Raw genomic sequence first — 23,711 nt, forward strand, 5'->3', positions numbered from 1 at the left:
AAATACAAAAGAGCAGCCCCTGATAACATACCTGATAACATGGAAAGTCTCCTTTTTCTCAACTTAAAGACACTATACACACTTCTCAAGGACAAGAACCACATGTCTGTCCCTTTCTCCATCTCCTTCTCTCAATCTCTGTCTCTTTTTCAACTCCAACATCCAAACTAGTGTTTTATTTAACCAAATTTTATTTTTGCCAAGGTTGCATTATGCACACACACATATATACACACACAAAAAGAAGGGAAACCCAGGGTTACTGAGATCATTTCTGAAAATGAGAGCATGAACAATTGAGAGGTATTTTGAACAACTCTGGAAATTTAAAAACCAGAACATATTTATAATATTTGCTATTTTGACTAAAACAAACTAAGTTAAAACAGTCCCTTTAAACAACAAATTTCCACCTAACTGGTCTACCTGTGATGATTATCAGAGCCAGCCTTAATAAAACAAGATAAAGCCATTTAAATACGTAGTTTTTATACTGTTCCATTAAGAGATAGGAAGAGTTTTCTGGTCCCTTATAAAATATGTCATTAAGATTTAAAATAATAGTTGATCTTTCCAATTAACCAGAATAATAAATTTACCAGCAATTATTATTTCATAGTGTTAAAGAGCAATATGGCAAAACGATTTTATTCAGACCTTTTACAGAAAAGAATTTAACATTCAAGACCTGGAATATAAAATAAATCATGCAAAAACCCTGAAGGAAATAAATTGTTTTTCTTGTGGTCTATAATTCTACAGGGCTTTCATCTGTAAATATGGCAAGTGCTTAAAACATTATGACTTTTAAAATTACAAAGGCATAATTCTGTTAGGAAAAAAATGGTTTGCTAGGCAGGCATACTAATATGATTCAAGTAAACACTTATGAGCACTCTTCCAACATGTAAGCTAGATCAAATTTACTTAGCCTAGCAGATCAGCCCCACCAGCGTAGAAGAGAGGGTTGGCTTAACAGTACTTGAAGAAGGAAAGTTTTACACAGAATACTTTTGGAAACCTTTAGTCTATTAACCCAAATATTCATTTGGCAAAAGAAACAGAAATATACATTTACAAAATAAGTCTTTAAGTTTCTCGATCTGTAGGTTAATGAAAACAAAGAGGAAAAGTATTGAAGTTTCATTTATTTTGGAGCACGGTGGCTTCCACTACTTTACTTTCTTTGTTCAATGATAAGTACACAAAATGGTGATTAGATTTTACAACCTAAGAATTTGTACCTACTTACCTACATTTAAAACTCTTTAACATCTTTGCTTCTTAATTTATAATATTCATTTAAAAATCATCTCACTCAAAATTATTATTTGAAATATCTCTGGAAACATCTATAATTGGAAAAGTTAAGATCATCACAAAAGCTGACACTTTTTAAAGATGATATTTGCATATTTGATTAAAAGTCAGCTGTAGTATATAGTCCTTTGTAAATTTAGTTAGCGTGTATTGCTAAGAAATAAATAGATTCAAGAATTATTCTAAAAGAAACACCCTTACATTGAAACCTCTTGACAGGCAAGTGGGCAGTAGGTGCTGAATTACAGAGCAAGGAAGATGAGATTTGTTAATAGAAATGCCAATAGAATATTAACAGAAAAAGCATCAGCAAAAGCCAATAGGCTAAACTAATTCTCCATATTTTTTCATACAAATAGTGTTTAAATATATATATCAAATAAAATGCACAACTGTAAATCAACATATAAATCAGGTAGTCTGTAACTCTTCAAAAGTCTTAACCATCTTTTTTCTTATTTCTCTTTGATCAGTCTGTTTTAAAGAATGTTTAAGACATCCATAATATAAATTTGATTTTGGAAAAACATTGAGTACTACAAGGACAGAGAGTAAAGGGTTATCATGTTGGGAAGCAGATTTGGCTCAACTGACATAGAGCATCCACCTACCACATGGGAGGTCCTGACCGGTGTGGTGAGCTGGCCCATCCCAGTGCTGATGTGCACAAGGATTGCTGTACCACGCAAGGGTGTCCCCAACATAGGGGAGCCCCATGCACAAGGAGTGCACCCCTGCAAGGAGAGCCGCCCCACGGGAAAAAAATGCAGCCTGCCCATGAGTGGCATTGCACACACAGAGAGCTGGTGCAGCAAAGTGATGCAGCAAAAAGAGACACAGATTCCTGGTGCCGCTAACAAGAATGCAAGTGGACACAGAAGAACACACAGCAAATGGAAACAGAGAGCAGACAATGGGAAGCAGGGGGAGGGAAGAGGAGAGAAATTAATTAGTTAATTAATTAATTAAAAAGAGTGAGCATGTTAACATGATTCAAACTAATATATAAAATGTAAAGCAGTAGATTTCCACTTAACAGCTAGTAAATCCGATTGTTCAAATTGCATTCTGTTGACATTTTTGTTAATGGTGCACAAGTGAAAATAAATAGTATGTCATTATTTTCCAATAAAGTATCAGCAAGAATTATAGTTATTAACCTATAAATCATACTTAATATATTTCTTTTTGATAAAACAATGAATAAAAGAGAAAATTTAAATATCCTCATCTATTTTTATATTGAGATCAGGGAGATGGGTATGGAAAAATACACACCAGTCTAGATTGTTGGTAGTGATGGCACGGTGTGAAAATGGGTATTTTTTAAAGCACAAAAATATGAAAAATAGTCATGATATGTTAAGTGAAAATGCAGACCATTCAATTTTATCCGAAAATAACTACAATATGTGAAAAATGAATAAGCAAATAGACAGTAATAGAGGTAATATACATAAATTAAAATAGGATTTTAACAAGTCATGGAAATGCAGATAATTTTTGCCTTTCTTACCTGTTGTTATTTTTTATTTGTTTTTGCTACAATGTAACACCAATATAAATGAAAATGGTGATTAAGCACAAAAAAAAAATCCCCATAACTCAGTGAGATAATTTCATTTTCTCAAATTGCTTGGAGATAAAAGCATGGCACCATCCTTTATACCAGTGGTTTTCAGCTGGGAACAACTATAGCCCCAGGACACATTTGGCAATATCTGGAAACACTGTTGGTTGTCCCAGCTGTGGGGATGTTACTGACATCTAATGGGTAGAGGCTAGAGAAGCTGCCAAGCATCCTACAAGGCACAGGACAGCCCCCACACAAAGAATTATCTGGCCAAAATGGCAATGTTTTCTAAGCTGCTTTCTTCAGCAGATGTTTATTTCATGCCTCTCAGTCTAGAAAGACAAGGTAAGGACAAAGTAACAACAAGGGATTTCCTTTAAGCATTAACTAAACGAAAAGATTTTAAAATGGGTGCTATCAAGTGACACTACTTATTTAAAAATAGACGGATAAATACTCTAGAGATGCAGTCTTTATAATGAACCTCATTTCTATCATGTGGGATGGAGGAGGAAGTACCTGGACAGAGAAGAAAAAATCAACCACCTTTAAGAAAATTATTTGCAAGAGCAATTTACCAGAAAGTACAAAGAATTCATTCTCAATAGAAAAAAATTTAATTTAAAATAAGGACTTGATTATAAAAGGAAAAGAAAAGGCATGGTCTTTTTGCATAGTGCCCATTAACAGTCTAAAACGAGTGAGACAGCTTATAGTTGTTTTAAAGATGCACAAGCCAACATTTCAATGCAATTATTTATCATAAATCATTGGATATAACGGTTATCTGACAGATTTTGGAGAAGTATTAGACAAGTGAGCAAACAGAAACTATTCTCAATGAAAGAAATTACAACACAAAATATATTACCTCTCAAGATCTTATATAAATTGGCCTTTATTACTTAAGTTGTCCTCAATAGATGTAATATAAATGATAAGTTTCCCAAAGGCAGAGACCACATTATATTTAATATAGACTAAATAAATATATATGTGAAAAATCATTTCAATGAAATTAAGAGTTTTTTTCAAAGTGGAGAGAATGAAAGATTTAGTTCATTTGCTCTACCCATTGTTACCAAAACGAAACAAAAGCAAAAGCAAAAAAAAAAAAAAAACCCTCAAGATATAAAAACCAACAACAACAAAACAGGGTCCTCAAGGAATAGAAATAATTAAAAAATGAGGCTCTGCTACATTTAAAAGTTCAGTGCAAAGAAATGGTTAAGATTGAGGGGTGTGAAATCAGTCATAGGCCACCTGTTTGACCTTCGACAATTCACTAAAACTTTCTGGATCCCAGGTTCCTTGTTTGTAAATATGTTGTTAATAACGATCTTGTGTTTATAGGAGGTTTGAATGAGATAGTGCTAATTCATGGTACCAGGCACAAGTTCAGGAACCACTAAGTAGTAGCTATTAATATTTTTTATAATAGTATTATGATGATGATGGAGAATACTGAACACTGTATAGTGGGAAAAGAAGAGAAGGAAGGGAAAGAGGAAAAGTATAGGAAGAAGGAAGAGGAGAAGATACAACAGCTTGCTAAAATCAAGTAAAAGAGCTTCTAAGCATCATTTATTCAGAATTAAGCTTGCCTATGTTCACTGAGTGTTCACACCACCTTCATCACAATTCATGCTTCCTGGATATCCTTCTTTCTGTCCCGAACCATCTCACTTTCCCATTCTCCACAGTGGCCAATTTTAACCTTCTCTAAGCTCATTAGAAAATGTCACTCACCTCATGGAGAACAAGGAAGTCTTTGAGCAAGAAAGTCTTTAGCTTTCCACCTTGCTATCCCCACCCACCTTCCCTTACATATCTTCAAGTATCTTCAACCTACTCCCTTCTGAAGGATCTTTCACGTCTAAATTATATATGACTCCTTTTAGCAATTCTCCTCTCCCCATATTCCTTAAGATCCAAACTTTTCAAAAGTGTACTCTTCAACCACTAATTCTCCTCTTGCTGTACATAGATCTATTTACCAATGAGCTCCTGTTACTAAATCCAGAAACAAGACTCAAAACTTATTTCAACTGATCTTGGCAAAATCTGACACAGTTGATCAATGCCTTTTTTGTGTGTTTTTAACTTGCCATGCTTTGGTTTGTAAGATACTATTGTCTCCAGTTCTCCAACTAACACTTACTTAAACTACAGTACTCCCCAGACCTCCATCTTCAGTTTTCTTCTCACTTTCCCCTTTTAATTTTGTCCATCCATCCAGTTAAAAGTACCACCAACAAATGTCCAAGTTCATCTCTCTAGTCATGACCTCATACTCAGCTCTAGACCTGTGTTTTCCAACCAACTGTTGGAATCTACTCTGAGCTACTCTCACAGACTCCATGTGTATAGAAAAAGCAACATTTCCAAGAATGAACTCACTCTGTCCACATGCCTCATCCCCCCACTTGCCTTTCTGTGTTCCTCACATAATAAATGACACCATCACCAAGTTGTATATATTCTACCTTGTAAATATCCTGATTTTATGTCTTTCTCTTTACATCCCTGTCTTAGTTCATTAATCCTTCCCTGGAGTATTGCAGTGAGGATTCATCTCATCTCCCTCCCAATCTCAGTCTTGCTTTATTTCAACGCATCCTCCACACTTTAGAACCATCTTCCTAAAATGTGAATGTATTCATGTTATCCTAGTGACACCCTTAACTGGGTTGCTATAGACTTTAGAACAAAATTTTAACACTCTGCATAAAACAAAATGATCTTCATAATGCAGTCACTGCCAATTACTTTAGTACCAACTCGTATCCCTAAACTATTCCTATCTCACATCTAGCCACTAAGCTACTTTCAAATCTCTAACACCATTTGCTTTTCTTGGGTGTTACGCATCTATATGGCATTCCTTCTGCTTGGAACATCTTTCCACAGACCTCTGAACCTCTTCTTCACCTGGCTTATTTCTATGTAATGCATCAGTATTCTATATTCCCGCTACAGTTTATGCATTTACCTTTCAAAGCCCCTATAATCCTATACTCTGATTCCTTCAACATTTTTGGCTCAAATGATGAATACCTTGAAGTATTATGGTTCTATGCTCTATTTCCCCACACATTTAGTACAATATCTAGTGAATAACAATAAATGACTGCTATGAAAACATTTTCTTCACCCAGTATTTGCAGCATTCACCATGACTCAACATCCAACTAACCATTGTACAGGGAATAAAACCACATGGGAAGAGATAATATAACGTTGGCTATATATAATTGCATATACAATGAATAAAGACTGTGTGAGTGGTGCAGGAAGACTGCATATGTATCTGTGTGAATAATATTTGCGACATACAGGGACACATGAAAGAAATACCAGATAAGGGGTAAAAATCAACAAGTAACCAAGGAACTAAGGGGAGGTGGAGGCCACTAAGCATCTGTTTGGCTGGCCAGAAAGGTTTTAGGGAAAACATCAGAATAAATATAGTAGAAGCCAGGTGTAGACTTCAGGAATAGTAAGCACCTGGATGTTAAGTTTCATAGGGTCATGAGACAAGTTTGCCTTGTTCCCTGCTGTAACCTTAGGTCCTAAAGAATGTTTGGATCACAGTAACTGCTAAATAAGGATTTGTTGAATTGAATTTTATTCTGTGCAGCTGGTGATGCAAGAAAATATCTGGTTTTTAAAAAAGCACCACTTTTATCCGTTCTCCATTCCATGAAAAGGTAATTTATGTATATGTTTATTAGAACTCTTTAATCAAAAGTGAACTATTGCTTCACTTTTTTTGGTTGGCAATCGTGTCATTTCATCACAGAAAAGAGTTGGCTTTAAATGAAGAGAGAGCTATTTCAGTTCGTAATCCTTGGAGACAATTTGGGATCTTAAAATGCACTTTACATCAAAGAATCTTAACAAAAAAATTCCTGCCAATTTAACCAAGACATCTAAAAATATTTCATTCCAAAGCCAAGCTTTCTGCCTAGGAGCATTTTAATCAAGATCATGTTCATCCAAGGATCTTCCATTGAGTCGACCGTCACCAAGTCATATGGCCCCAGACACCATTGCGACCTTCCCAAAAAAGAGCCCACAACTGCTTATCATTTAGAAATTCTGTATCTTCTTCACATTTATGTTAAATTTCCAAGTTTTCCTGGAACTTTTTTATACATAGCAGAGGTGCTATAATAAAGAACCCCAGAGGCATATATAACATTAAATTGGAAGGGACCTTAGCATTTCCCATGTCATTTCAAAACTATGGAAACCAAGACCAGTTTCTTAGTAAGTTACTTGTCTAAGCTTCCCTAGGACTGTGGCGAGGGTGGACACCAGTATCTTAAGTACTAGCCTGGTGTTCAGTGCTGTAGACACTGTTACATTCATAGAACATTAAGATCTTCACCGATATCATCTTATTAATTCTGATCTTCACCTAAGATAGGTGGACAACAACTCCCCTTTAGCAGGTGAGGCACCTGGGCCCAGTCTAGCTGTGAACTCCCTCAGATGAGAAAGCCGCAGAAGCAGAACTCCTGACTTGGGTCAGTGTCTTTCTATCACTGTAATTTACCAGGAGCACCACAATGATGTGGGCCTTCATTTGTTCGGTAGAAATGAGTCCATGGCAATTTAAATGATCTGACACTTACCATTCTTCAAAGGAAGATTTGCAATAATAAGAGAAAGTTGCAATTACCAGAGGTTGCAGTCCACAAAGGATGATGAGGCAGAAACTTGTGTGTTAATCAGTTTTGAGGTTTCATTTGAATAATCAATCATCCTTCCTTTCAGAACTGGGTCTAATCAAAACAGCCTAACTCTTTTAGACTTATTTAGAGGGGGCAATATACCACAAACATTCTCTTCAAGTTGAATAGCCTTCCACTTAAAAAAAAATAAGAACAATACACACCGCAAACATTTTCTTCGAAGAGTTAATTTCAGTTCATTAAGACGGCTAGCTGATATAAATGTTAATTTTTCAACAAGTCAAAAATATGTCTAGACAAGTCCTTGTGTATTAGAACTAGGTTAGGAAAGGAATCTGGCATGCAATTTTTAACACTTGTTTCTAATCGCTAATGCTGCAATACTGTCCCATTTACAACCTGCCATTTAATTTTGCACTTTGAACATCCCATGATTTTCAGCAACAGTAAATAGCTTTAAGAGATGACACCTCACTGTAGCTGGATCTATATTTTGACTAGCAGTTCTTAGCATTGTGTCCAGCTCAGATGCCTCTCCAAATTGTTGCATAGATGAAAAGCACCATGAAAAGTTAAGAAGAAACAAAAGCTCCACTATAAACAAGTTTAGGGGCTAATACATATTAGCTCTTAACTAACCTATTGCAGCAGCCTCTAATCATCTCATCTCTGCCTCTTTGCATTCTAAATTTTCCCACAAAATCCCACTGGTGTGATACTCTAAAGGGGGAGGTGGGAAAATAAAACATGGAAGAGAAATAAATTAAAATACTAAAGCGAGTTATCTAATTCAATCATAGGTAGGACACACAGCACCATAGCTGATTTCTATGCTACTTTCTTTTTAGTAACAAAACTTAGCTTCAAGTACCTGGTACTTAGCAGGCACCCACATTAGGATTTTTTTTAGGGTAAAATCCAAAATATAAACTGAAAAAACTGAATATTTGTATATCTGAGGAAATAGTTTCCCAAGAAAGAAATATTCCCTATTCACACAGAATTTTCAGAATGTGAGTGAAACCTTTGGTTCTAAATAACTGAATATTGCCTTTGCATCCTATATGTGCATACATCCTACCTGATAGAAACTTTCCCAATAATTAGACACTAATATGATATGTCATTGCAACATATCTGAAATAGTTGAATATCTAATTGACTATTCAGTATATGGCTCAAAGTCCTGTGGCACCTTAGGGTTATCACATCTTTGGACCACGTGTAGGAGTAATCCTGGCTATTTCAGCCTCCTCTTTGTTTGAATTCTAGGGAAATGAAAATTTGTGTAATGTAGAGAGCATGTCCATACCTACTACTTTGGATCTCTTGAGTTAATTAATAAAGTGTCATAAATTTCAACACTGTTAAGATGCTGGATTAGAAGTGTTTTGCATAAAAGCTTATACACTAAACCCCTTCTTTAAAAGTCCATCCAATTTCTGGACAGAAACATGCCATAACAATCTTCTGAAATATGCTGCAGGCTAACAGGATTGAAAGTAGCAATGGTGTCTTACATTCAGATATGGACTTTATACAGGGGCTTTTCCAAAGGGGAAAACGTCCAAAACACAGAGCAGAAAGTTTACTGGAAAAATGTTCCCAGGTAAGGGGGGTACCTGGGACATGGGTCATTTGTCTTACATATCTGCAATTCTGCAACATGGGCAGCAGGGGGCGCTCCTGCATGAAAGAAACCCCCCACGAGTGTTCCCGAGGCTTTTTGTCTTAGCACTTGCCCCACGTCCAAGGAGGTAAGACACCAACGAGTGCTTCCATCAATAAATTCCGCCAACTGAGGACACGCAGTGAATAACATTGCAGAAGTGACGGGATGATACGTGTGTCTCCGCCTCCTTTTGAAAACAGTGGTCAGTTTTTTATTTTGTTGGGCGGGAGGGGTTAAAGGAGGCAGCAGCAGGCTATGGGGGCGGGGTGAGGCCACTTGCAATAAAGAAATGAGCTCCAACCGCAACAAGTGGACATCGATATCCCAAGGGCATTTATTTTGCCCCTTTGCTACAGTTTAGTCTGTAGTTTATTTCTCCCTAATGTCAACACAAATGCCTCCCTTCTTCCGGTGACCCGACCCCGAACCCAGAAAATCCCTGGAGGAACCGGGCTTCCCTTTGAGCCTTAGGAAATGTGGTTTCTGCAGGGGGTCTCCCGCGAGGGGCTGCGTTTTGCATGAGAATGAACGAAATACATTTTACTCGATACCAAGTCCCGGTCAGGCCAACCAGGTTGAAGGCTTGTTAGGGCTAGAAAAAAGCCGATTCTGTAACCTCGAGTACAGTGAGTTCCAGGGCAAAATCCCGTGTTCGGGCCTCCACGTCATGCACCTACCTACTCGGGCACATCCCATCCCCACGGGCTGCCTCCCTCCTCCTCCCTAGGTCCAAAGGAAGGTCTGCGGAGACAAAAGTCATAAACCTCAGTACTCACCATATTGACTTCGGAAACCATATCGATGCTGGCGATGTCAATGTTCATTCCCACGGCCACGGGGGGACCTGCAAATCAGGACGTCCAGCCACGTGATTTTTCAGAACTTCATTCATTCTTGCCAAGAGTTGTCCCCAGCATGGGACACTCTGCCCCAAAACTCTCCCCACTGCACACCCTCAAATCCTTCAATTCCCGGCTGCTTTGTAACAAAGGGTGGTAGGTGCTGTGCTCCTCTAGGGAATGCTCTGCTGAACAGGCACACACGTGTTCCGAAGGGCAAGGCAGAAAAGCCTTGTCTACAAACGTAGATGTCTCCGGACACAAACGCACTGAACTCAAAGAAGTAGGGGGAATTCTAGCCCAAGGGATTTTTTAAATTTTGCACTGAAACCCCCTCCTCCTCATTCTTTCCCACCCCCCTTCTCTGCGCACGTCTTTAACTCTTTGGGCTCCCTAATAATCAGAAGCAAAATTGTGTGGGCACATCGGCATATCGAAGGCTGCACCCACCCAACCCCTACCTCCACCCCCCCACCCCCCAGAGTGTTGTGAAGGGAGGACTAGGTAGTATCTAGAGATGAGCCACTTTAAACCACAGCCAGAGGAACTCTTCCAAAGTAGGCGGGCACAGGGGGTTAACGCCACCTCTCAACCAATTGCCTGCACATCTCCTCTGAAAGCTTCATAATGGCCTTCTGTAAGCCAGATTCTACGGGTACAATATGAATTCACCTTATGGGGTTTGTATCTCAAGGAAGCAAAGACAATGAAGCCAAGGTTTTATAACAGAAACCGAAGGATGGCAGACAACAAATTTCGGAGGGTGGAATTGAAAGCTGAGGCAAGTGCTGGACAATAGCAAGCCGGCTTAAGTTTGGGTCAGTTTCTCAAAATGGTAACACACACAGAGGCACAGTCAGTACAGCACATGCACCCACAGTGAGGGAGAGAGAAGAGACCGCGCGCACAAAGCTCCAAAGGAAGCTCCGACTAGGTCTAGGCTGTTTCTTATTAGCAAGGCAACCGGATTGATTACCTCCAAAATCCGGCCTCAGACGAATGTCATAGCCTTTCAGGAGTCTATCCACCGTCTCTTTAACCAGCGACATATTACTAGGATCATTGACGCTAAAGAAAGAAATGACAATAAACAGGCGTAAGTAAGGCAGCAGGCACAGGATCCAGCCTCACTACAGCTCCTTGATCACAGAGGTATGCAGACAGAGCCCTTCAAAGTGAAAAAGGGAAAAGAGAAACGCTGGACACACTTACCTCTGCGCACAGACGACGGCGATTATTAAGGGGAATGACCAAATCCCAAAGTAGCCCCTTTTCCGGACTCTCCACATCCCTTTAGTTTTTGACGGGATTGAGGGTTTCACTGAAGAGAGGAGATCCAACTTAGTCTGCCCAGTGCAGTAATTCTAATGTGAGGCGCATGCGCACGGCGTACCAAAACATCAAAGAGGCAGCGGCGGCTGCCGGAGAAAGAGCAGATTTCCTTACAAAAAAGAAAAAGGGAAAAGGGAAGAAAGAAAAAAATTAAAACGGAAAAAGGAAAAGAATACATATGCATGCTATATACATATTTAAATAATATAAAATTCACCGCACAGGAATACCCAAAATAAAATCTATGCTGTCTTTGGTTGAGACAAAAACAACTACAGCGTCTGGTAAGTTTCGGTAGTAGCAAGAGGCAGTTTTGCACCTCGCGGGTTGTTGGTTTTTTGGCTTTGCCAGAGTGCGCGTGTTTGTATCCTCTTAAATATGCAAAACCAGAGTAGGAATTTAGGGGAGAGCAAGTGTGGGGTGCCAGTAGAAGATGGGTGCCTGGGGGCCCAATTCTGGCCTCAAGAGGTAAACGGGGGAGAGAAGTCTGAACTTTACTTCGCTGGCAAATAGCATCCCTTCCCCGGGGCCAGACGCGGAGCCCGGATGGGGATCGTGCCGCGGGGGCGCAGGGGCGGTGGAAGCTGGAGAGCACGCAAAGAAACCAATGGCCCGAGTGCTGAACAACCCCTTGGATTTGGGACGGGGGGTGGGGGGAGGACAAGAAAGAAATCGGGGAGGAAATAGGAAGAAAGGGAAATAAGAAAATGATGCCTGATCTTTTCTAAGAACCAAGGAGCAAGCTTTTCTTCACTACTTACGAGCGATTTCTCTCTCCTTCTCCCCACCTTTGCCCCCTAGTCTTAAAGAAAGCCTCGGGGTCTCGGTTTTCCGCGGTGTGGCTGCCTGACCCGCGGGTGCCGGTTATTTATAGCAGGAGGGGGAGGGGGCGAGGGGGTGCAGAAAGGCAACGCGGCCTCTCCAGGTTTCCATCTGATTCTGTATTGGGAAATTATTAGTGGGGAGGGTGGAGTTTGGATGCGGGGGAGATGGGACAGGGGGATGCGGGTGACAAGCTCCCCAGCGCGGATGACCGGGGCGAGAGGACGTGGCTGGCGAGGCCGCGCCGGCAGGGCAGGTGGCCGGGTGGGACGCCCCCCGCCTCCCGCTCCTGGACGCACGCGCACACGTGCAGGTGCACTCCCCACGCCCGCGCAGCCCCTCCTCACCTCGCGGGCCCTCGCCGAGCCCGCACTTCGCCCCTAGGCGCGGGCTAGGAATGCCGGGGTGGGGAAGGTGTAGCGGGGGGACCCCGCCGATTAGGGGCCGCACCTCCAGATGCGAAAAGCCGTAGAGGTTCCTAGAAGTCAGACAAAATGAGGCAGGGGCTCCCGGGACAGCCCTGGGCACCGCGTTCTCCGGCGAGCTCCGCGCCACCTCGCCCTCTCTCTCCCGCCACCCCCTGCCTGGCAGGATTCGCAATCCGCGGGGCCGCCTCTTCCCTCCCGCCGGACCTGCCCCAGCCGTGGGCACCTGGGGGAGGCTGCGAGCTTCTGCGAGGGACGGCAGGAACTCAGTTCACAAAAGAAATCTTTCCTCTGCCCGAGGGCAGGGGACGTGCCGCGGGCACCTGGCGCTGCTACAGAGCTGAGGGAATCGGGGCTGAATGAAGAAGCCCAAGAGGGAGACCCGGGGCTCGCCCGGGACTCCCGAGTTTATCTTGGGGAGAGAGGGAGGGCAGGTGCTCCCCTCACCCACCCCACCCCCACTCCGGTGAGTACTTGGGAAAACTGGAGCTCAAACCTACATTCTGGAGCCAGTTGCGTGGCTTCGAATACCTACTACTACTGCTACTAGTACCCATTGTTACCATTAACTGAGCCCCTACTAAGTGCTAGAAGTGCTATGTTAATTAATCCTTACAACAATCCTAGGTTTTAGCTATCTCTTCAATTTCCCCATTTTTTGAATGAAGAAACTGGTTTCCTGAAGCTAAGGAACGTGTCCAAGGTCACCCAGGTGGCAAAGCCGGTGTCCCTAACCAGTGGACCCAACAGCCTTGACTCCCGCGTCCCCGACCTTGCCCGCTGCCACCTCTTCGCTGCGGCCGAGCTCTGGGCGCTGGCGGAGCGCGCGGCGGCTGCGGGAGGAGCCGGCACTCGGAGGGTACCGGGCGTGCCTGGTCGGTGTCTGACCAGCCGAGGGGCCGCGCACGGTCAGGGTCGGCGGTAGGCAGTGGCAGGCGGTCCTCAAGCTGGTGGTCCGCTCTGCTCCTGCAGCACCCAGGACTCCTCAGGGTGCCAGTCTGGGTTGCATTCTTGACCCACTTACCTCCCAAACGCTTCCCCCCTCCCCGCCTTGACCAAAGGGCCATTCAGGGGTGGCTTGGGGAGCTGACTTCAAGGGAAGCGTGGAGGTGGGAGAGCTACAGTGGAGAGCATCCAAGAGCTCCCTTGGGATGGAAGGCGAGCAGGAAGGGAGAGCTGTGTGCCTTCACCCACGAACGGTATTTCTGGATTAGAGACAGGTAAAACACAGTGCGGTAAACACATCTCCATAAACACAGTGTAGATCTACCCTGCTCTGAGGCTTATAAGAGTACTTCCAAAAATACACGCGCGCGCGCACATACACACCATACACGTGCATAAACACACAGTGGGACTCTATAACTCTATGATCTGCAAATAATTTGGGCTGAAGGTTGCAGGAATCAGAATATACACTCTAGGGAAGAAAAAAATTGCCTATGTTCTTTTTCTTCACTCTTACACAATGGAAATTTTTTTACAATGCCAACTATACTAAAGACAATTACGTATAGAATATCATTATTTACCCAGGCGATACCAAAAGCAGTTTGGGCCCCAGGGAAGCAACTGGTGAAGCTCTTGAAAATTACTCTCCCCTTGAAATCACCCCCAAAACCTCTTTTCCTTCTGACTATTAATTATCCATATTGCACTTTCTGTGCAGCCAACCCCTCTTACTTAGGACCACTTCAGTTTGGGTTGAAAAAACAAAATCCAGTTAACAGAACAAAATCACAAATAATAACACCCTCCCATAATAATAATAATAATAATAACCCAGTGAAATAGTAAACAAGGGTTTATGGAATGTCTACTATATACAGAAAATTAAGGGAGAGGAGGTGTAGAGTTAAAATAAAAGTAGCTTGCATTTCATCAAGTAAAAAAATAGCATGTGCAAACTGACAGTTTAAAGGAACTGGAGGCAGATCCCTGGGTTCAAATCCCAGCTCAAAAGCCTACTAACTTAGTGGTATATGTCAAGTTACTTAATCACTGTAAGCCTCAGTTTCCTCTTCTCTAAAAATGAGACCAATAATTGTACCTTGACTTTTGAAGTAAAAACATGTGTAACATTTGACAGGTGATAATAAATACTAACAAATTTTAATGAATAAGGCATATGAATAGACCAGAGAACAAACAGGGTATAATGGCATTAATCTATAAAGACAGAGTGGACATAAATTTGGTGCAATTATCATAGATTAAATGTGAAGAGAAGAGCAGACATCTCAAAAAAATTAAGGTAAGGTTAAGAAGGAGATGTATTAAAAATCCAAGCAACAATCAAAAAGAGGAAAGATAAAAGAATCTGTGTGTTCTATGTGCAGTAACATCTCAGGGATCTCTCTTGCCAGGACTGGAATGAACATAATTAAAGATACATTCCTAATAGTAATGGCATCTGAGGTTGTCTTCGGCCTAAAGTGGATCTTTATTGTACAATAGAACCTTCTGGAAGGATTTGCTGATAACTTTGCCTAGATGTGAAAACTGGAACAATAGTGTGCAAGTAAGGGCAACTGCTGGAATCTGACGTGTCACTTGTTGGAAAGAATCCTTCAGGACACCAAATGTACGATGAGAAGGCAAAATGTAAGTACTCTTAAGAATCATGATTCAAAGTCATCTTTGAGTATGGAAGCATATAAATGTAAAGTAAAAACAGTCAACTTATTTCATAATCTGTAACAAATGTTCCACAACAATGTAGTGTGTTGATGGAGGGGTGTTGTATGGAAATTCTACACATGTACATGATTGTTTTATAACTTCACAATCTCTCTAATAAAATTATATTTTTAAAAAACAGCTAACAACCATCTGCTGTTAGTCTTTACTATAATATTCATTGATTTATTCAGTAACTGTGTTTTGGACACCTTCTCCATGCCAACCATCATTTCACAAGCACAGGGGATGATGTACTAAAAAGGCAGACATGGTCCTTATCTCTTGGAACTTAACACTTTGATCTGGGTAAAGGTCATTGTAGAAGTAATTTTGGTACAATGTATTGCTAAGGGGGAAAGATACGAAATTATGGAATCCATAACTGATGTACATAACTCACTTTGAGAATTTGGGTGAAGCTTCCCTGATGAGACTGAGATAACTTGAAAGATGAGTTAGTGGTGAGCCTGCAGAAGAGTTGGATAAAAGAATGTTCAAGTAGAGGAAATATTATGTGAACAGATCTAGATAACTAGAGGATCTAGGAGAGAATCTTCTGGTAAATAAAAATTACAACCGTTGGGAAGGTCAAAATAGGATGGTCCAAAAAGTAGGATGAAAACTAGTGTGGTGTGATCAAAGCCAAGAAAAGAGAATGTTCTGATAAGAAAGGATTAGCCAACCATATTAAATCCTTTAAAAAGTCATTAAATTTTTTTGAATAGGTATTACATTCATATAGCATAAAATTTAAAAGGTAAATCATTCTATCCTTATGCCTACCCAGTTCCATCCCCAGAAATTATCAAAATTCAGTTTGGGGAGTAATGAGGTATTCTATACCATACCCTTTTACTTGTTGAAGAATAAATTCGCCGTACGTTCCCCAGGTGCCAGGCCATCTGCCCTAACCTCACGCTGCTATTGAACACCAGAGATGACAATTTTATAGGAAAATGGGTTACCTGGTTTGCAGAATCATTTAAATATTTGCATTTATAATTATCTCTTAAAATGAATAATGTATCTCCTAGCCTTGAATATTTATTGAGTTATTTTAAATAGTGTACAGGCATTTCAGCAATCTTGAACAGTAAGAGAAAGTCCCAAAGAATATGCAGAAAGAAAATATATTTAATGTTTTCAAGTACATGTAATAGCACAAACTTAATTACTATTTAATTATTGCAGGTAGATGGCTTCCTAGACTTCTTCTACTATTCAAATAAGAACCATTTTAAAATAACTTCTTTTTATATCTTAGTATGAATGCATCCTTATTTATTTTTATGTGATTAAGCCTATTTTTAGAGAAGTTTTAATTTTATCAAATATTTCTTTCCATTAAGCTAATCAAAAATATCCTTTATTTATTTGTCGGGAAAACTTTGCCTTCACAGACAGTGGAAATAAAAATTTTTTCTAAATTACCATAAATTCCAAGCTATGGGTTTATGATTTTACTCTGCAGCATTAGAAATGTGAATTCCATACCTACTCAGCTCTGTTTTTTTTTCAGTAGGTAACATTAACACTAAATCTGATTTCTGCAAAATTCTTGATCACAGTAAGCATATAATATATAAATCAATTTCAATTATTTAACTAAAATAGTACATGTAATAATAATAAAAATTAATATACAATGTTAAATGCTGTTCCAAATGCTTTATATGTAGTAACATTTTTAATCCTTACAATATGACTGTAAAATATAAATTATTATTATCTCCATTTTATATATATGGAAACAGAAGCAGAGATTAAGTAACTATAAACTCACATGGTTTCTAAGGGGGTAGAAATAAGATTTGAACCCACATGGTGTGACTTAGAGCCCAGGGAAGACAGAAATCCATATACAATTAACCAATGCCATCTATTTTAATCTCACAAAAGTTCAACATTTTTATATGTTTATTGATATGGAGTCCATTACACAAATACACTCCATGTGCAAATGGCTACATCTTTGCTAAAAGTCAAAAGGATGATCAGCTGAGTGAAAATATTAAAGGATACAGGCACTTTCTGATAACTTTGTGACTTTGTAAATGAAACTCCTGTTGATTTAACTATTTCTACGTTTTCAGCTTGTCTTATCCACTTACTTATTAAAATAGAAACAAAAACTTAGCCCAGACAGAAGATCCTTTAACAATCAATTAGCTGGTAGGAAATTTTGAGAGCTTGAGTTACTGGACAACTTTTCAAAATACCTTTTAGCTCCACCTGAGGAAAATCAATCTTCAAGAGTGTAGAAAAGTGTGCCTCAAAGTACAAAATGAAATTACTGATGCTCTAAATGGAGAGAAAATTGTTTTATGAGGAAACTACCTAAACTATGGCACCATGAAGATGCTAATTGTATTCCCACACAGTCCCAGCAGTAATAAAACACCACATCCCTGATATTTGACTAGCTTGGACTGGCAAGGAAAGTCCTTTTTATCAACTGCTTCTCAAAACCTAATGGGGGAGGAAGATGTGCCTTACCAATATAAGTAAATGAGCAAAACGGGGTGATATAATCATTAACATTAAAGGGCCTAAGGAAAATTTTCTCAACATCTCTCTCAGGATAGTTTCTTAGGGATGGGCACAGAAGGATGGCCAAAGACAGTAATCTAATGAGTAAGATGGAGTTCTCCAGAATGTGGATTATACTTCTCTGAGGCCCTCCATGTTGCTTCTTTACCTGGAATATTTATCTACTAGATGCCAGAGGTCCCAAAGTTTATAAGCCATTTGAGGGATTACAAAAAATGTTGCTGTTCTGAAAAATGTACATACTGGCTTTAAATAAAAGAATAAACTGCAATATTAAAATTAATATTGAATTAAATGTCTATACACTGTAAAACTATGTCTATAGTTTCATAAAATTATTTTAATATGCAAATATTCATTTTATTATGCTTTATATTTTATGTCATGGGCCCCCAAATGTTAGAGAACTTGGGAATAAAAAAGTCTAAGCTATCTCCAGCCCCAAGCAGAGTTAGTCCCTCTCCACTTCTATGCGTCTAAAACCAATTGTAGTGCTTTTCTTCCTGCCCGCCCCCCCCACTCCCTTTGGAGGCATCTGCACTGTAAATTCTGAAAAAGACAAAACTGTATTTTACCCTTGTTTTTATTATTCCCCAAGCTTAGTGCATTTACTTAACTTGTATGAGGCACTTAGAAATGGATACATTATAATTGCAATTATTATTCATAGCTAATATTCATTGAATGCTAGATTGCTGACTCTTTGATGAACAACAAAAATTCATTACATGCTTAATGAATTACTCATTTAACTTTTCCAAGCTTTTGTGCAGTATAATATTCAGTAGTCTCCGGGTTGCAAGTGACAGAAACCAAACTCAGTCCAAACTCAAACTGGCAAAGGCAAGTGAATATTAGGTCATGTAACTGAAGAAGTCAAGGGTATCCAGTTTTGAGCACATGTGGATTCAAGAGCTTAAACTCTCTTATCAAATATTAGCCTCTCTTTCTCTCTGTCTCTCTCTCAATTCTACTTTATTAAAGCTCGCTTTCTTTTCAGGAAGGCTCTCTTCCAAAAGCCCCTAGGTGCTCCAGTTAGCAACCTTGAGAGGATTAGAATTTGGTAACTCCACCCAAATCACAAATTAGGACACCCTTCGTGGGAGCTTGGTTTACAGGCCCATCCTCAAACAATCACTTGCTTTGATGGACAGAGCTTGGATCCTGTGCATTTCTCTGTCCTAAAGCTGGGTTAAATTACATGAAAATCATTTGGACAGAGAATGGTTGAGGAATAGTTACCCAAAGAGAGCTCATTGACTTGACTGTTGCCAGGAAAAGAGGAATGAATACTGAACAGATAAAGGCAACAGAACAGAGATCTATTACAGGTAAAATGGGGGCTATTACTAACAGTATATTTTTTATAAAGAAATAGGAGCTTGAAAATGGCTACAAAAGGGACCTGAACTACTACTCATATCCGTCTGACACGAAAGTCCTTGCAACTGGCCAATAAGGACAAAGCAACTTTGGATTGGGTTCTCAGGTTCATGTTGGAATAGAAGGTCACTACTTATATTTTAGCAAGCATCCATAGTCACATGTGAAAGAATCACCCTAAAATCTTTTTGAAAATAGTTATGGTATAACTGAATAAATTTAAGTAAGTACATGAAGGAATTGATAGGGAAATTCAACAAAAATATGATCACGTATGACTAGGGATAGAATGCCCTAAAAAGTTCACATCTGGATAACTGAGACATCTTAGGAAAAATATCATGATGTTAATTTTAAATAACTGTATTAGTTCCTCTTACATATAGTAGAACCTTATCAATATTTGTTGAATAATCTTTTGAATGAATGAATTCTACAACTGTATACAAATTTAAACTATTTTTGCTGTCTCAGCATTTTAAAAAATATTGCCAACATCAATATTCATAAGATAGTTTCTTAATTAATGTAAACATCTAATTTTTCCCTAATAATAAAAATTTGTTTGATATTTAACTATGACACATAAGTCATAGTTGATACTGAATGACTTCCATTATATTTCTATTCTAACCTCTCTTCACCCCATTTAATTCTCACAAAACACTATGAGGTAAGCTCTAATATTATCCCCATTTCACAATATTCTGAGAGTGTCAGCGGTTTTGTGATAAGAAAAATATCTCTACAGAAAAGGAGAAATGGAGATGAACTAGTCAAAGTCTGTCAGAGTGAAAATTTTCTTAAAGTGGAAATCTAATAAGTAGGTGATAATAACTACTCTTTCCTTCCAATGGTTTTAACATAGTTCTCTTTAAACAGAAACTGCACGAAGACATGTTCATTCCTAGTTCCTGAGGAAATGAAGTTGGTTTTAGCTTCAAAAATTTATTAAGAGCTGTGAGTGGAAATGTTCCTACTGAGAGGGGTGGTGTGAGGCTGTGTAAAGCAAAGTCATTGCTGAACAAGAAGAAGAAAAGTCCCCTTCATGCCATAAAGCCCAACCATCAGTTACTTTCTATTTTTTCTGTGTGATTTCTTTTAAAGGTAGTTTAGAATTAAGTGATAAAGGTGTTGGAGCCCATGATGCATCAAAAAAAAAAGCAGTGAGTATTTGGGGAATTTGGCAAGCTCCTATCATGCACTATATTCAGAATTTGGAATGTGCACTATTGGTGGTTCAAGAAATGATTTTGGATGTTACATAAACATGGGTTTAAGTAACATAGTATCATAAACTGAGAAAGTTACCTTGACTTTCTTTCCACTCTGATTAGGTGACAAAGAAAGGCTCAGTTTGGTTCTAAAATACCATCAGCTTCTCTAATGCCTGTTACTTCCCCATTTTTAACAAGAGTTGTAGTCTTCAGATGAAAACCAATTGTTTTATCATTATGGTAATTAACACTAGGCTTCCACCAAAGGGAGTAATAACACCTTTCTTTTTTAGTACATTAGAGGTGGGCAAATTTAAGAAAATAGTTGAGAAAATAACAAAATAGCCAATATGTGGATTTTTTAAAAAACGGCATGGGTGGTATACAAATACATGGAAATCCTTGGTTAAACTATTTGGACAGGAACTATAGCATTGTTCATCAATTATGTAAAAGAAATTCTCACAGTTTAGACTGAAGCTAGGGCTTTCTAACTCTTAATTATCCATGATCATCAGAAGCAACTGGTATGGGTGATCAGGAGCCATGAGGTGCAAGGAAAACATGTACATCATTAGACAGAACAACTGTCTGTATGACACAATGTATCAAAATCTAATTCAACAGTGCAATGGGTATACTACACCTCTATGTACAGGGAAATGTACTTGATTCTGTAGGAGATGAAAGGATGAACTATACAAGTTCCCTCTCCTCAGGGAGCTTAATTGTAGCAGGGAGAGAAATATAGTGAAAGTGATAACTCTAAGCAGCAGAATATTAACTGACACAAAAAGGCATAACCCAAGAAGAGAAAAATCCAGGGGAAATAGAAGAAGAAGAGATCACAGTTGATTGGGAGGAAATGGGAAAGCTTTTACTGAAAAGGTGGTATTTGAAATGGACCTTGAAGAATGGGTAAAATATTACTTCCTATTAGTGGGTTATTGGGGGAGGCGGGGTGTTCAAGGTAAATGTCTCCACCAGCAAATCAGTGTTTATCTAAAGAATAGATAAGTGGTTAGTGAAGTTAACCAAGATTGAGAACGTTGATATCAATTTCAAGGAATTTCAAATTATTTAGATAGAAGTGGGGCATCCTGGGTTCCAGTCTCCCTCCCATCATTTATCACTATGTTATAGAGGTCACATCATTCAGATCAGGGAAGAGCTAACTTTTTCTGAAGTAAATATTGTAGGCTTTGTGGGCTTCTCAACTCAATAGCTGTAGCTGTAAAGCAACCATAGACAAACTTTAACAATAAAACTGAATCATGGTTTTAGGAGCAATAGAAAAAATTATTAAGAAAATATGAGTAATATTTTTACCCTGAAGGCAAACAAACAAGCAAAACATTTCTCATACCATGCATATGGCATTAGTGAATTGCAAGTGTCTATTGTGTCATGCCCGTGTGCAAAGAGGCACAAGAATATTTGGAAAGAATATCAGGGCATCATAGTTCATTTAATCTTGAGGGTGAAGATAGGGGGAATAAACTGTATAACGTGGAACCACTTAAAATTAGCCTGGAAAAAGTACTTATGAATTTACTGTAAGGATTCTGAATAGTAGAATTGATGATTATCTAATTGTATTTATTTTTCTATGAAAACTGGGAGCATGTAGTACACAAGGAGCTGGGTGCCCCCATCCAACATATCATATGGGGAGGAGAGTATAAATGAGACAGGAGAAAAGAAAACCACTAAGGTGTTCAAGAAAAATGAAAGTTCTACCAATCCCTGGGAGAATAAAGGGAAAAAAAGTGTAGCCAAGATTTAAGACTAAAAATTCAGGTATCAGAGATTGATCTCAACAAAACTGTAGAGTGCAGTGCTCCAAGATTCTGTCTCCCATAGAAGTTTTAAACAATAAGAAAAAACTTGCAGTATCATCTTTTTCAGAGTTTTGGGAAAACAAGTAAAAGTTTTACACTAACTGAGCAAGTACCCAGTCAAGAAAACAGCAACTTTAAAATGGGAGGAAAACCTTGATGCACCTTTGCTGACCTTTCCTCTACTCCCTCTCTGACTTGGTACAGAGTCAGCTGGTACTCAGTGTGGATTCCTGGTCTTGGCCACATAGAGAGCAGAGTGATCCTAATGTACACAATAAGGTAAATATATGTTTATAACAATCTGTTTGGTGTCAGCTTGAAGAACTGAACCAGGATACCTGTCATGAGCATGTCATCCAAGAACTTGGCTTGCATGTGGAAGAGGCCCACAGGGTAGCTAAAATGTTGTAAGCAAACAGTCAAATTACGGCTGCCTGCAGCAAAGAATTACTGGCTTTTAGACATATAGCAAACTGGATTTGGAGGAAGGGCTATATCCTAGAGGAAAAGGGGCATTTGGATCTGTGTAAATGGCAAAATTCCCAAGGCCATGTGTGCATGCCTAGAAAAAGGCACACGGTCAGAAAATAACAGAGAAGACCCTATACTTTGTCCTCGGTTGACCTTTAGATTCATTGGTAGTCTGGCTAAGCTCTGAAAGACAGCACTCACACAGGCCAATCTTAAAGCCTGGTATTATTAGTCTCCTTCTCCTTCTCCTCTTCCTCCTCCTCTTTCTCCTTGTCCTTCTCCTCTTCCTCCTTCTCCTCTTTTTTATTCTTCTCTCTTTCTTCCTCCCTTCCTCTCTGACTTTTTAAGTTACTGGCATTCAAGGAAATACCTGCCATAACACTAGCTAGATAATAGCTAAAGGAGCAGATAACTCAATGACTAAATTCCAGAGATAACAAATTAAAAATTTTCAAGGTGCAACCAAAGATTATGACATATACAAGGAAACAGGAAATAATGACCCCTGTAGAAGAGCAAGATAAAACATTGGAAGCAATCAACAAGGAAACCCAGACTTTGGACATAAAAAGACTTTTAAAAAGTTGTCATAAATATCATAAAGAGCTAATGGAAAACATGGACACTGTGGCAATTTGATATTATTTATGAATCCTCCTCCCAAAAAGAGAAGGATTATTTGTAAACTGTTCTGTTCCTCAGGGTGTGATACTCTTTGAATGCATTAGATTCAGCTGACATGTCTTGACTAAATTACCTGTTAAAAATTAGGCTTTAATTCAACCATGTCAGTTGGGCACAACTCTGGTTGAGTCCCCGCCCCCTTGGTGGGCTGATATAAATGGACACTCACAGAAGAAGACACAGAGAGAGAGAGAGAGAGC

At 39.2% G+C, this 23,711-nt stretch overlaps 1 protein-coding gene across 12 annotated transcripts in view; it reads right to left on the reverse strand.

Moving 5' to 3' along the window:
• The window catches only part of GABRB2 (gamma-aminobutyric acid type A receptor subunit beta2), a 282,363-nt gene that overhangs the window by 233,758 nt on the left and 24,894 nt on the right, over positions 1–23,711 (reverse strand). For 3 of the 12 annotated variants that reach the window (XM_058281805.2, XM_058281797.2, XM_058281772.2), the window contains 3 exons: positions 11,317–11,545; positions 11,081–11,172; positions 10,042–10,109 (listed from right to left, as the gene is read on the reverse strand). In XM_058281805.2, coding sequence (XP_058137788.1) covers positions 10,042–10,109; positions 11,081–11,172; positions 11,317–11,393 — 237 coding nt within the window. In that variant the 5' untranslated portion in view covers positions 11,394–11,545. Of the gene's footprint in view, positions 1–10,041; positions 10,110–11,080; positions 11,173–11,316; positions 11,786–11,934; positions 12,076–12,197; positions 12,525–12,605; positions 12,737–12,890; positions 13,939–23,711 lie in introns of those variants that run through there. The other 9 variants (XM_058281811.2, XM_058281760.2, XM_058281792.2 and 6 more) reach the window with 8 other exon arrangements.

The sequence above is a fragment of the Dasypus novemcinctus genome, chromosome 2 (genome assembly GCF_030445035.2).
Source record: "Dasypus novemcinctus isolate mDasNov1 chromosome 2, mDasNov1.1.hap2, whole genome shotgun sequence".
Lineage (NCBI taxonomy): Eukaryota > Metazoa > Chordata > Mammalia > Cingulata > Dasypodidae > Dasypus > Dasypus novemcinctus.